Below are 15,076 nucleotides of genomic sequence, written 5' to 3' on the forward strand. Positions count from 1 at the left end.
CAGTATACAACATAAAGACTAATATCTTTGTATGACTTGATAAAAAAAAAGAGTCAAAACATTCTTTATATACATCTTAATTTCACTTATTAACACACAAAACTGCTTCATTATTAGCTGTCCACCAAAGCATCAGTGGCTTATCTGAGATTTTTAACCATTAGCAAATACCCTGCTCTCAGTCTAAGTGAACTATAAAATCACCTGATGAAGGAGCGTCGCTCCGAAAGCTAGTGTGCTTCCAATTAAACCTGTTGGACTATAACCTGGTGTTGTGTGATTTTTAACTTTGTACACCCCAGTCCAACACCGGCATCTCCAAATTATAAAATGATATTTATTTTCATTCTTGACATTAACCACAAAGTTGTACTTAACAATATTTAGCTTGGTGATTGAACCATTCTTAGGGTTATATTGTCATCTTCCTTTTATATCTGTCTGGCATTCTGAAAAAATACATATACAGGAAAGAGATGATGTTCAGGAAGTTCATAAAGAAAACTCTTAAGGAAGAAAAAACAAAGATCATTTTATTAGCATAAAACTGAAATACCTTGAATAAAAGTTCAATACACACTAAGTGATTCATTAGCAATATTTTGCATATTGAGAGATTTATTTGAGAAGTTAAAAATATTTTAGAGCATCGTTCTAGGAATCTCTGAAATACATCGAGAACATTTCACTTCTGTTACTTTGATTCTTTCAATGTGTACTCCCTTTTATATTCAATTGTTACTTTAAATTCCAGTGTTTTGTACTGTGCCTTCACTTCCACTGGCAGATCTCAATAATAACTAAAAAAAGAAGAACATTGGTTCAATCGGTCTAGACTGCAGAGTATCATTCAATACATTCTGTCACGTCATTGAGATTTCTCCCTGGAGGTTGGTGACTGACTGAAATCCAAAATAAAATAGGCTTTTGCATCTTAGTCCAAATCTGTTTTCTTTATCATGTCACTTTAATTTTGATTCTCTTACTGCCCTGCTTCTCTATATATTTCGTACTTTTTTCTGTTTTCTTTGTTGTTACTTTTTTTCCCCCTTTTTCCCTCTCAATCATTTTTATATTTTTCTACTGGTTCTTTTTCTGGGGGGGGGGGTAAGTAATTTTCATTTTTCTTATTTTCTGTTTACTTTCTTGTATTCTTTATGCTTTTCCTGGAAAATGTGATCTTCAAACTGTGCATCTTCTCAGACAAATAGTTTCCATTTACAAAGTAATATGACTGCAAGAACCAAAGTTTCTATTGCACCTTTTTGCAATCAACTCTATTTTATCACCGGTAGGAAGCGATCGAAAGAGATTTAGGGAAGTAGACCTTATGAAGCTCAAAGGCGTGGAAAATGTGATATATGGGGTAAATTCATTTTGGGGGGTTGTAAATGTTGATTAACCAATGATGGGTTGAGTCATCAAGATAAAATTATGTGTTACACCAGCCTGTGGTGTACTCATTTAGGAGAAAAACACTTACATTCTCCTTGTGTTTTATGTTCAAAATAAAATCTCTCCTTTTGATGCCAAAGCAACATCATCCAATTTACCATCATTATTTCCATATCTGATTTATACAATTGTAGTGATTGGAATCAGGTGGATCACATTGACTATGGGTTTCTTGACTGCGTTTGTCAACCTGGGCCAATCATATAAACAGGAGATCACACGCTCCTGATCTTCGGGCACCTAGTACGGCGGAGGGAGGGCAGGTCTGAAGACCTCCTCGTGGGTCTACTCCTGGGCCTGGCCAAACTGGCCATACACAGGTCCAGGCAGCGGACCGTGGAGGGGGTCGTTAGGGCCGACTGCCTGCCCCTCTTCCGCAGTTACGTTAGAGCCTGGGTGTCCTTGGAGAAGGAGCACGTGGTCTCCACCAACACCCTGGAGTTGTTCAGGGAGAGGTGGGTGCCGCAGGGAGTGGAGTGCATTATTTCCCCCTCCAATTCTATTTTGATTTAATCCCTGCCCTCCCCTTCACTGTTTTGATCACACAGCATTGCCCTTTGAGGTGAAGGGCACTGCTTGTCACTGGCCACTTGGGTGTTTTCTTTCTTCCTGGTGGTGGAGAGCCTTTTTACACAAACTCCTTTTTATTTTAAAAGTGCATAATTTTAAACCATTTTCCTTACACCTCTCCTCTTTTTCCCTTTCTTTATACCTTTCTTTCCCCTGAAATCTTCATTCCTTTCTTTCATTTCTCTCTGAAATTTAAGCATTAGCATCTGTTTTTTTTAATTCCCTTTCTATATCAAGCTGCCTTAACTGTAATTAAGGCAGCTTGCCTTGCTAAATCAAGTGACTCACCACTGTGTTCCTGGTAACTCCTGTACTTCCACTTGTTCACAGGTGCTTTGCAAATGTTTACATTACCCCTACCTTCTTAGCTCTGGTAGGAAATCCTAACCCGAATGTATTTGCCAACTCCAACAATCTGGCTTTTGTTATTACTTATATTTGCAGCAGGAACACCCCTTCCAGTAACATGATTATTTTAGTTGCTTTCAGTACCATCCTTTCTCACCATGGGAAACATTCTATTCATCCTTTTAACCTTCACCACTTAAACAAACTCCACATCCAATCTTATGTTTTTCTCATTCAAACATTTCTGGATTCACAGCTCCTAAATTTTTGTTCCAAATTATATTGGAAAATCACACTGCTAACTGTGCCTCACTTTTCCATAAGGCATCCCAAAATTTATAAATCCTAATGAGACCACCATGATGATCAATTTTCCTGACAGACTGCTAATCTGGACAAAAGAAACTCACGCAAGGTTGCATCAGAAATACGAAAATAAAAGACTATTTATTGTAAAACATAATTTTAGCAAAACACAGAAAATAAGGATTTCAAATTTACTGTTATACAACCTAAACTATGCTCCTTTGGAAACGTCAAATGTGCACATACTCATTCACAACTGAAACAGAGAAAAGACAGACAGATGGAAACAAATATATTATGTGAAACCAAGAAATTCCAAAGATCATGAGAACACATGAAGGTGGGTTATACTTCCTCAGTGTTTTAGTATTTTCTGTCACTGATTGTTCTTTGTAGACTGATGGTCATTCTTTAATTGCACAATTAATTGGGCAGACCCAGGTTGTTTCTTGTTAATTTTTTTTCACTTTTTCTCACATGGAGATGGAGAAAAACAGATGCATGTTCTTTGTTTCACAGTTCTAGATATTTCTCTCCTGGTCTGATTTTACAGCTTTGAACACTGTATTTCAAACAATCAGGGAGTCAGAATTTCCTTCTCTTGTGGCCACACAATCTCAAATTCTACACCTGTTTAAAGAAGCAACATTATATTGCAAAGCTCAAAGACACACAGCACTTTATTTTCAAGTTGCAAAACTCTCCTAGTATTTTAGTTAAGTAGCACTTCGACATCCTTTTCAGTTATAGTTCTAAAAAGAAAAAAAAATGCAGTCTTTTAGAAATTTGCAACCTGCAAGTCAGAGCAATTGCCTGGTTGATAGTTTGCTGCTTTTTTTTTCTGGGCCTGTGTGTTCATGTCTATTCACATATCAACATCCAACACATCCTTCCTTCATCCACAGAAGTTTGCATTAACAAAAAAACAGCCTCATCACTTCGTCATGGCTGATCTTACATTAACTCATAACACATATCTGGACTTCATTACTTTACTTTGGATCTTACTGACATCTGATTCTGGGCAGAGGAGGACATACTCCCCCCTCAGCTAGCTGCATAGGATGCATCCCTGAGCTCATGGGTTTTTTTTTCTTGGCACACTCTCACTTTGTGCTTAGACGCTGAGTATCTTTGCCTTGCCTTTTAGCACTTCACTACTTCATTGGGAACTTAAATGCTCACAGCAGTTATGTCTTGGTTTGTTTCTTAGCACAGATAGAAATCCACGCAGCTTGACAATTACTAGGGATGAACATGTTGCTGTATCACACCGTGCTACGTCATTGTCACACCTACACTTTGTGCCAGCAACTTAAGCAGACTGGTAGCACTTGACCTGCAAGACTGACCACTGCCAAATCCCTAGACACTAAATACAACAAGCACAAGACTGACCACTGTGAAAATTTTTAAAAAGAATCAGATGATGCCCTTGAGTACATGTAGTTGCATTCCCCACATGATTGGAGCTGCTCTTTACTCCACTAACAGCTGTATTCCTTTGATTTTCATGCATGGCCGTTTGGGTGAAGCATAAGCAGATCCAGAAGTTACTGTCCTCACTGTCATTTTCTGTAGATGGCTGAAGCACAGGGCAGGCACAGACTGAGGGTATCCTGGTCACCATAAATAAAATTGGATAATCTGCTGCAGATCATTCCAAGTGGTCCACTGGGTTCTTGTGAGCAAACTCCCAATCCTCAACCCACAAATGAATCAACTATAAATGTATCAAGAATTCTGCAAGTGTAATTTGAGCAAGATCACATCACTTCATCCCTTTTCCCTGCAACCAGTTCAGTGCTAGAGCCTTGGCAGTGAGACTTTCCAAATTTGTTAGCCTCCTCCAGATGCAGGATATGACAGACTGCACACATTTTACATTCACACCACCATATCATAACATGGCTGAGTCCATCAACACGAAAGGATTCCACTTCATCAATATCTAGCCTACCTGATAACACCACACCTGGTATTCTGCCTATAATCTTGAGAACTCTCAATTTTCTGTTTCATTCCAAAAGCTAAATGGCAGATGTGAGTAGCACTTGTCATGGTGCTATTCTCTCAAAAGGTAGCTGATGACTCCATTACAGAAACCTCTGACTTTGTCAGATTACATAGGCAATACAGCCAAGTCTCCCACCTGGGCCATTTTTGAAGACTATAGCACTCCTCAAGATCAGATCCTGGAGCTTGGATCACACGAATGGGGCCTTGCAGCACATTAGTACAACATAATCCTGGCATGATGAGCTCTACATAACAGACAGGCAAAGGTTCCTGATGAAGGGCTTTTGCCCGAAACATCAATTTTCCTGCTCCTTGGATGCTGCCTGACCTGCTGTACTTTTCCAGCACCACTCTGATCTAAACTCTGGTTTCCAGCATCTGCAGTCCTCACTTTTGCCCAGGCAAAGGGAGGTCATGGATGCTCAGGAGCTGGGGAAATGGCAACAGTCTTCTGAGGAAGATGAGGGCACTGAAAGAGCAAAATGTCAGTTTCACCATAATAGTCTGACACATTGACAGGCAGCAGCAACTTTTACTGGCAAAAGCAAATGCAACTTCTTTGTTTGGTATTATTTAAATCATCTGCTACTCCCACATGCAACAATGACAGGTTCTGATGGGTGTTAGAGAAAAATTAGCATGTTAGGCAGGATTAAACCATTATATGGCACTGACGAAAGTTAACTTCTGAGGCTTCATTTGAGATCAATTATCTGAGCCGTGTATACTGCGTTCTTCATTATAAGTTTGAGAGGCATCCTGACACAACTCTTTTTGATGCTTCCCTCAGTCAGGTTTCATCATCTGTGATTTTGCATTCAAAACTAAATTAGCATGTAATGTCTCAGTTCACATCAACATTTGAAAGCAAAAGAGTCTGCACTCAAAACCACTTTTCACACCAGAACATCGTGCTATTAAGAGAGCTTTTGGATGTTAACAGAGCATTGGGTATCTCTCATCCATGAGTGAGTGTATGCTGTCTGGTAACACACACATAGAATGAAACAGAAATTGCTGGAGAAACTCAGCAGATTCAGCAGCAACTATAGAGAGAGAGAAAGCAGAACTAATGCTTTGGGCCGAGTGATCCTTCTTCACACCAGCTAGTCCGGAGGAAGGGTTAGTAGACAGGAAACATTAACTCTGCTTTCTGTCTCCATTGATGCTACCAGACCTGATCAAGCAGTTCCTACTTTTGTTTCAGATTTCCAGCATCTGCAGTTCTTTGTTTTATTTGTCTGGAGACTGAACACTTCCCATAAGAGAAGTGCACACATATGAATGATCATTTAGTCACAAATAAAATGACCATAAATATAGAACATGAATGCAACTAAGACCTATTAAGGCCTTCAAATCACTGTTTCACCCCTCAGTAAACTCGTCAGTAAAGTGCCATGTCTTGGTTGCACTCATGAATTTCAGGATCCCAACATCTGCTGCCATCTAGGATGTTTCTCAGAGATGAATAACTCTCACCAATATAACTAACTTTCTTGAGACGAATGATGAAGCTGCTTAATTCTGTTATGGTTGCCACATAGTTCGGTCTTACAGCTAAAATTGCAATCAGGCATATCATGATTGAAAGTATATGTTTAGATATGAAATTACTTGCAAAACCGTGCACCCATGCTCCCCATAGTAATACTCCTCAGAGTACTCAGCCTCTCATAATAACCAACTGCAGTCTTGAGACCTGCAGCTAGGGCTGTAAGAACCTATTGTGTAGTTCAGCCTATTGGCTAAGAAAATTTGGGCAAATGACCCATGTGTGTGTGTGTGGGGTGAGAAGATTCAATCATGCAGACAGTGTGTCACCCAGATGCAGGCTCATGCACCTCAGCAGCAACCTTCCAGGGTCTAGGAAGTTGTACACAGGGTAGAAGTTGAGGCTGGGCACTTCTAAAATTGCCTGAAGGGAAATTTCTGGGGTGGGGATGTGGGTAGTTCCCCCTCAATCTGAATTCTTGCTGGTATTCTGTTCCTTGTAAGGGACAGGACACCTAGGGTAAGATTGTGCTTCCCTCACCTTCCCACACATCAGTGACCAAAGTGAAGCTGTGTTCATTCCCTCCAGCCAGAGCACTCTGTTCTGCCTGACCTGATTGCCTGTGGCAGCCAGCCCACCCAGAGAGACAGCCAGAGAACTTCACATTGCAGTCAGCACGGTGCTGAGAATGTTTACAGATTCCTCTGACTTTGAATCCAATTTTCCAGATGTCTCTGACAAACCTACCCTGCTGCTCTTATGTCAAGCAGAGCATTTGCACCAATGTATTAATGGAAGACACTATAGGGTCATCTTCTGCCTGTGCAGAACAGGTTCCTGGTCTCCTGGAGCCCCCTCAGTTCCATGGAAGTGGGACATTTTTTCCTTGACCAATGAAAAGACCTCCCAGCTTTACCCTCACTATACTGCACTCACAAGTAGAGTCTAAGAAGAAAAGAGGTGAGAAAATATTTTAGCCACTGAAAGGTACAGGAGGAAGTATAGGTGGTGCATCATCTGAGGGATCCATGGCTTCTTTCTCAGAGATGGAGGAAAAGCTGATTGGGTGAGGGGCTGGCCCCTTTGGATAGAGTTTGTCTGTGCCACTGGTGCCTGCGTAAGATAATTAGTCATGCAAATGGATAGAAGCTTGAGCATCCTCAGAATGAGTTAACTTCGGGGGGCAGGGGTGGGGGACGTTGATGAGAGAACAATCAGCACAATACAGTAAAACTTATCAGGTTTTCCTAGACATTGACATCTTGATGTCTCTTCATGAGTACTTATGGTTCATTTCTACCATTTTGAGGATCTTCTCCCCATAACAGGGTGAAAACATAAATGATGGCCACTCCATCACCCATCTTTGCACATACAGTCATAGAGAAGTACAGCATGGAAACAGACCCTTCGGTCCAACCCGTCCATGCCGACCAGATATCCCAACCCAATCTAGTCCCACCTGCCAGCACCTGGCCCATATCCTTCCAAACCCTTTCTATTCATATACCCATCCAAATGCCTCTTAAATAATGCAATTGTACCAGCCTCCACCACATCCTCTGGCAGCTCATTCCATACACGTACTACCCTCTGCGTGAAAAAGTTGCCCGTGAGGTCTCTTTTATAAATTTCCCCTCTCAACCTAAACCTATGCCCTCTAGTTCTGGACTCCCCGATCCCGGGGAAAAGACTTTGTCTATTTATCCTATCCATGCCCCTCATAATTTTGTAAACCTATATAAGGTCACCCCTCAGCCTCCGACGCTCAAGGGAAAACAGCCCCAGCCTGTTCAGCCTCTCCCTATAACTGAAATCCTCCAACCCTGGCAACATCCTTGTAAATTTTTTCTGAACACTTTCAAGTTTCACAACATCTTTCTGATGGGAAGGAGACCAGAATTGCATGCAATATTCCAATAGTGACCTAATCAAAGTCCTGTACAGCCGCAACATGACCTCTCGACTCTTGTACTCAATACTCTGACCAATAAAGGAAAGCACACCAAACTCCGCCTTCACTTTCCTATACCTGCGACTCCACTTTCAAGGAGCTATGAACCTGCACTCCAAGGTCTCGTTCAGCAACACTCCCGAGGACCTTACCATTAAGTGTATGAGTCCTGCTAAGATTTGCTTTTCTAAAATGCAGCACCTCACATTTTTCTGAATTCAACTCCATCTGGCACTTCTCAGCCCATTGGCCCATCTGGTAAAGAACCTGTTGTAATCTGAGGTAACCCTCTTCAGTGTCCACCACACCTCCAAGTTTGGTGTCATCTGCAAACTTACTAACTGCACCTCTTATGCTCGCATCCAAATCATTTATGCAAATGACAAAAAGTAGAGGACGCAGCACCGATCTTTGTGGCACTCCACTAGTCACAGGCCTCCAGTCTGAAAAACAACCCTCCACCACCAACCTCTGTCTTCTACCTTTGAGCCAGTTCTGTATCCAAATGGCTAGTTCTCCCTGTATTCCATGAGATCTAACCTTGCTAATCAGTCTCCCATGGGGAACCTTGTCGAACACCTTACTGAAGTCCATATAGATCACATCTACTGCTCTGCCCTCATCAATCTTCTTTGTTACTTCTTCAAAATACTCTATCATGTTTGTGAGACATGATTTCCCACACACAAAGCCATGTTGACTCTCCCTAATCAGTCCTTGCCTTTCCAAATACATGTACATCCTGTCACTCAGGATTCCAACAACTTGCCCACCACTGAGGTTAGGCTCACCGGTCTATACTTCCCTGGCTTGTCTTTACCGCCCTTCTTAAACAGTGGCACCACGTTTGCCAACATACAGTCTTCTGGCACCTCACCTGTGACTATCGATGATACAAATATCTCAGCAAGAGGCGTAGCAATCAATTCTCTAGGTTCCCACAGAGTTCTCGGGTACACCTCATCAGGTGCTGGGGATTTATCCACCTTTAACCGTCTCAAGACATCCAGCACTTCCTCCTCTGTAACCTGGACACTTTGCAAGATGTCACCATGTATTTCCCTACAGTCTATATTTTCCACATCCTTTTCCACAGTAAATACTGATGCAAAATATTCATTTAGTATCTCCCCCATTTTCTGTGGCTCCACACAAAGGCCATCTTTCTGATCTTTGAGTGGCCTATTCTCTCCCTAGTTACCCTTTTGTCCTTAATATATTTGTAAAAACCCTTTGGATTCTCCTTAATTCTATTTGCCTAAGCTATCTCATGTCTCTTTTTTGCCCTCCTGTTTTCCCTCTTAAGTATTCTCCTACTTCCTTTATATTCTTCTAAGGATTCACTCGATCTATCCTGTCTACACCTGACATATGCTTCCTTCTTTTGAGAGAGTTTATCCTGCAATGAGACAAAAGGAGAGATTGAGTGAGATGAAAGTGATTAGGAAATCTTTTACTGTTGGTGCAGGTGAAGACAAGACGGTGAGATATTCCAAGTTACTGAACAGGAAGCACACAGAGCAGGAGAGGTTAGTAGTTTGAGGAGATGGGGTGGTTGGGAGGCAATACTGAGAGCTGCAAACTATCAGCTTTGGTGGGAGGCGTGTGTAATATCAGAATTAATGTGAAATAGAGGAGTAAAGATGGTGGCACTTACCCTTGAAAAGCTCAGAAGATCATTAAGATTCTTGCAGCACTGATGTAATTGCTTCTTGGTGAAAGAAATACCATTGATCTCATCTGCAATCTGGGTCCAGGCTGGTTTTATCTTGTAGCATGGCCTGCTTTGCTGGTCTACAGGAAAAAGGACAGCTCTCAGGTCCACTTTACCATCCACCAACATCTCTAAGTACTTATGTGATCATGGTTCAGTGTCACAATCTACAGGGCAGTTTCTGACTTGTAGGAGTTGAAGTGTTGCACGGCTAGGATTTAAGTATAGCATCTGTGGCATGAATGGCAGATGGACCACATGGTAGCGAGTAAGTTTGACTTTGTTACTGTACAATTGAATGAGAAAAAAGCTTCATGAGGTACAGTGGGAAACCTTCCATGAAACTTCCCAAAAATTATACTTCCAAAAAGAGTATTGGAAGTAGTTGTAAAAATAATTTTAAAAAGAATTAATTTTTTTTTGATGGGGGATAAGTGGAGAATTACTTGGAAAAGGTACAAAGTTAAAAATCACACAACACCAGGTTATAGTCCAACAGGTTTAATTGGAATCACACTAGCTTTCGGAGCTTCTGATCACCTGATGAAGGAGCGACGCTCCGAAAGCTAGTGTGCTTCCAATTAAACCTGTTGGACTATAACCTGGTGTTGTGTGATTTTTAACTTTGTACACCCCAGTCCAACACCGGCATCTCCAAATCATTGGAAAAGGTAGGCAAGTTGAATTAATAGGACAGCACTATCAAGGATAGGGATAATAGGTTGTTTGTCTCCTTTACTGACAAGTCATTCTTTGATATCCTAATGGTTAACTTTGTTCACACATTTTTTAGCTCAAAATATTTCATCCACAATGTTATTAGATTTGTGAGCCGATAATGGCATATTGGAAGTTATGGGACACTTGGGACCATGACAAACAATAGCAGACTATCTCCTTAACAAATGAGACTTAAAAATTGAGAAATAAAAAGAATGCAGAGACTATGAAGAGGAATTAGACAATGTGAAACCCAATGTCAAATCAAGTACAGAAGGAGAAATAAGGCGAGAGGAAGATAAAGCGGTTAAGAGAGTGTAAGACAGAAAAGGAAGATAGCTAAAGACATCAAATTTTCTAATTTGTTATTTATTTAAAATTTACATCAGGTGTGTTCTCGAGTTATGCACAAGTGCTGACTGAAGGGGGTGGGGGGGGAGAGGAGGTAGGTGAGGGATGGAATGAGACATCATGGGGGACAAAGAGATACACTCTCCAAGGGGGAGGGGTCAGACAGAGAGATACTGATCTCAGTGGGAGGGGACAAATAGAGAGGCATGTTCACAGAGCAGGGAGCAAGCAGAGGCACTCTCCACAGGGGTGAGGGTCACGCAAAGACACTTTCCCAGTGGGTGGAATCAAACAGAGTGACACCTCCCCTAGGGGTGGGGACATACAGGGAGGGTCTCGGGCGGGAGGGAGAGAAGAGAGAGGAGACAAAGAAAGACTGCCCGCAGTGGGGTGGTGGGGACACGGAGGGAGACTGCCCTCCCCGGGGGGGTGGGGACACGGAGGGAGACTGCCCTCCCCAGGAGGTGGGGACACACGGAGACTCCCCCTTGGGTTGGGGGTGTTGGAGGTGAAGGGGCAGATGGAGCCTGTCCCCCGGGGGGTGTTGGGGATGTTGCGGGGCCGCTGGGCGATGCTGGGCCCCGGCGGAAGGGCCTTCCTGCAGGTGCTGCTGCTGTGCGGGCTGTGTGTGTCCGCTCTGGGCAGCGGCCTGATGGACCGGGTCCACACCGAGCTCGGCTACGGGCACTACGCGGAGCGGCGTGTGGCCTGGCTGCCCCGCTTCCTGGCCATGCCGTGTAACTGCCTGGTGAACCTGGGCTACATGGGGCTGGGGGCCTACTGGCTGCGGAGGGAGGCGGCGCCGGGCCCAGGCCAGGCCTACCGCCAGGCGGTGTTCGCCTGGATGGCGCTGGTGTACGGCCCGGTGCAGTGGGTCCGCCTCAGCAGCCAGGCCCAGCGGGCGGCCGCCCTCGATCAGTGGCTCACGCTGCCCATCTTCGCCTGGGTGCCGGCCTGGGTGGCCGAGTTACTGCGGAGCCGGGGGCAGCGAGGTCCCCGGGGCTGGGCCTGGGCCTGGGCCTGGGCCTCGTCCCCGCTGCTCACGCAAGCCGCCTCGGTCTGCAGTTACGGCCTGGCGCTGGTCCACCGCCGGGGCTTCGAGCTGGCCCTGGGGGCCCACATCGCCGCGGCGGTGGTCTCCGGCCTGGCGGCTCAGTCCGCTCTCGGTGGCCGGGCCTCCCGCCGGCACCTGGTGCTCGCCATCGCCTCCTGCTGCGGCTTCGTGGGCCTCAAGCTGCTGGAGCAGCCCCTGGCCGCCTGGGGCCTACTGCCCGCGCCCCTCTCCGGCCACTCCTGCTCCAAGGTCTGCGACATCCTGCAGTTCCACCACAGCTTCTGCTTCCTGGACCTCCTGGCCCGGGAGAAGGAGGCGCGCCGGCACCGCTGAGGGAGGGGAGGGGGAGAGGTGCTGCATCTGCGTGGCGCCGCCAGCGTCCGCACAGCGCCCATCCCCGCGAATGGGGGGGGTGGGGAGAGATCCAGGACCCCCTCCCCTCCCCTCCCTGTCAGAGTCACTGGATGTGAAGCTGGAAGAGCACAGCAGGTCAGACGGCATCCCAAGGAGAAGGAATGTCAACATTTTGAGTGGACAGCTTTTGTTATTAAATAAGAAACCAACATGGGGATGCAGCAACTTGGTGAAACTCCTGTAATTCCCATGCCTCGTCTACCGAGCTTGCACCTCTTTAGACTGTGGGAGGAAACTGGAGGAGTAAGATCGTGGGATGCTACTTGTGCAAGTTAATAGTGATTTGTAATTCACAGAGTATCTCTTCCTCATCACAAGTTAATATTGGTATGCATTATTTACATGTAATTACTTTTGGTGCAAATTCTGCAAACATATTTTGGTATGTTGCTGACATATAAAACACTGATAACGTTCTGAAATGTATAATGCTACAGTGTAATGAAATCCAAGTCACAACATTTTAATTATTCTTATATTCCACCACTTTTTGTGGGCAATGTAACATCACTGTGCTGTCCTTGATATCCCAGATTTATTAAGATTTCCAGCAAAATAGATGCCTGCTCATTTATAGTCAACATGTGTACTTTAACGAACATAACAGCCTAGATTTGGCCATTGTAATCATGGTAAAACTGTTTATATTATACAAACTGTGAAACTGACAGCAGTTTTTGCCATCTGCGAATGTGCAATTAAATGCAGAAAGCTGAAAGTTGCTGTCAGTGATTCTTTGTTCTTCGACAGTTTGAACTGTTGAAGATGCTGAAGAAACAAACTTTAGGATTTAGAATTGACCTGAAATTCCAACTCTTCATTATTGATTCTAAATTGAACACTTGACAAAGTTAATGCTGCATTGAATGAGATGTAACTATATTTAATGATGCAGTAAGATCATAAATTACTTGTGAGCAGCCTGTCTGGCCTTGAAAAATCTTTATATTTGTGAAATACCAAATTTCCATTAAAATAACAAGAATTATTTTCTTTTAAGTATTTTTTTGAATTTGGAAACTTGACTTTTTAACTTTCATCGTACTCATACATAGGTACGAATTAATATTTCAGTCTATAAAATGATTAGGTGGAATATAATCAGCACTTTCTTTAACTTCCTATCTGTTATCATTCTTCATGCTGATTTACTGCTTAGAAAGACTAATGCTGGATATCAGAGATTCTCTAGAAATTATCATAGAATCCCTACAGTGAAGAAATAGGCCATTTGGCGCACCAACACTAAGCTCTTTCTAATGAAGGGCTTCTGCTCAAAATATTGATTCTTCTGCTCTACGGATGCTGCCTGACCGACTGTGCTTTTCCAGCATCACTCTCTTGACTCTGATCTCAAGTATCTGCAGTCCTCACTTTCTCCTATTTGGCCCATCAAGTCACATCAACTCTAAAGAGCATTCCACCCTGACCCAACCCAGTAACACTGCATTTCCCATGCCCTAATCCATCTAGGTTGCACTTCTTTGGACTGTGAGAGGAGACTGGAGCACCCAGAGGAAATCCACATGGACACGGGCAGAACATGCAAAATCAACATAGACAGATGTCTGAGGGTGGAATCGGACCCAGGTGCTCTGAGGCAACAGCGCTAACCACTGAGCGTAATTAGCCCAGAGGTAAAGTAACATCTATGTCACAGCGATGATGGACATTCATAAATAACATCAACATGTGTGGTTATTTCCCCTGTGAGCACAAAATGATGACCATTACCAAGTGTGTTCACAGTATACCTGTTGAGGTGTCATTGTCCATGAATACATTCTTTTAAACATGATTGTTTTATATATTTGATACAGTAAACATAACAGATAATCTTACATGTTTGTATTGTTAAATGAAAATGTGAAAATATGAATAACTTTGTACATGTTGGAAACTATGTCATGTATTTGCAGGTATCCTGGTATGCCAATCATGAATTAAACAGTGAACAATGACTTATCCAACAGATTTTGTTTTACTAGCCAAGTAGCAGTGTGGTAATCCCTCTCTATCTATATACAGCATAGCAACAAATTGCTAGATCTTCTTTTGACCAGATAACTAGTTCTGGATTTCTATTAAGCATAAGTTCTATCATTTGCTCTCTACTTACTTTTCATCTATTGTTTTTTAAATGTTAATGTTACGCTATCTCTCCAGCTTAGCAGTCAGATTTTCCTTGCTACAATTGTTCTGAATAATAGAAATCTCTACCACTTATTTCTCAGAGATGTTATAGATGATTGTTATGAGAAATGGATAAATCAGTGTGGCCTTAGAGGGTAACATCCTGGGGTTGACATAAAGCATGCTGTTAGTTATATGGAGCTCTATTTTGTGTGTGATAGTGCTGTACCTGACTTGGATGTGTCTGATGCTATTGATAAGTGTTTGAACTAAGAAGAGTTCCAATTTCTAATATGAACATCTACCACCAGGAGAACACAAGAAATTGCATGAGCCGGCCATATAAACGGCAATTTGGAAATATATAAATAGAGGTGCCTAAAAAAAAGGATTCAACCCCTTTCCCAACAATGTCCTTTATGGTCATTCCTATCCAACTCTGTAAGATTTCTTACTCAAATGATTTTTTTTCTTCAGTTCTGATAACCTAAAGACTTATATCCAACTCTGATGGTATTGAGAATTCTTCCCAGTTTTGAAAGC

At 43.0% G+C, this 15,076-nt stretch overlaps 1 protein-coding gene and 1 long non-coding RNA gene across 2 annotated transcripts; one reads left to right on the top strand and one right to left on the bottom strand.

Moving 5' to 3' along the window:
- Positions 1–273: 273 nt before the first annotated feature.
- On the bottom strand, positions 274–10,351 carry LOC122560039. The gene is made up of 3 exons (XR_006314625.1): positions 9,805–10,351; positions 4,832–5,167; positions 274–506 (listed from the first exon to the last, which is right to left on the bottom strand). It is a non-coding gene; the product is annotated as an uncharacterized LOC122560039 (long non-coding RNA).
- Positions 10,352–11,165: 814 nt separating this feature from the next.
- Positions 11,166–14,361, top strand: tmem187 (transmembrane protein 187). The gene is made up of 2 exons (XM_043710212.1): positions 11,166–12,727; positions 13,874–14,361. The coding sequence occupies exon 1, from the start codon at positions 11,453–11,455 to the stop codon at positions 12,317–12,319; it is 867 nt and encodes a 288-aa protein (XP_043566147.1). The 5' UTR covers positions 11,166–11,452; the 3' UTR covers positions 12,320–12,727; positions 13,874–14,361.
- The last annotated feature ends 715 nt before the right edge of the window (positions 14,362–15,076 follow it).

Source organism: Chiloscyllium plagiosum, chromosome 20, assembly GCF_004010195.1.
Source record: "Chiloscyllium plagiosum isolate BGI_BamShark_2017 chromosome 20, ASM401019v2, whole genome shotgun sequence".
In the NCBI taxonomy this organism is placed as follows: Eukaryota; Metazoa; Chordata; class Chondrichthyes; order Orectolobiformes; family Hemiscylliidae; genus Chiloscyllium; species Chiloscyllium plagiosum.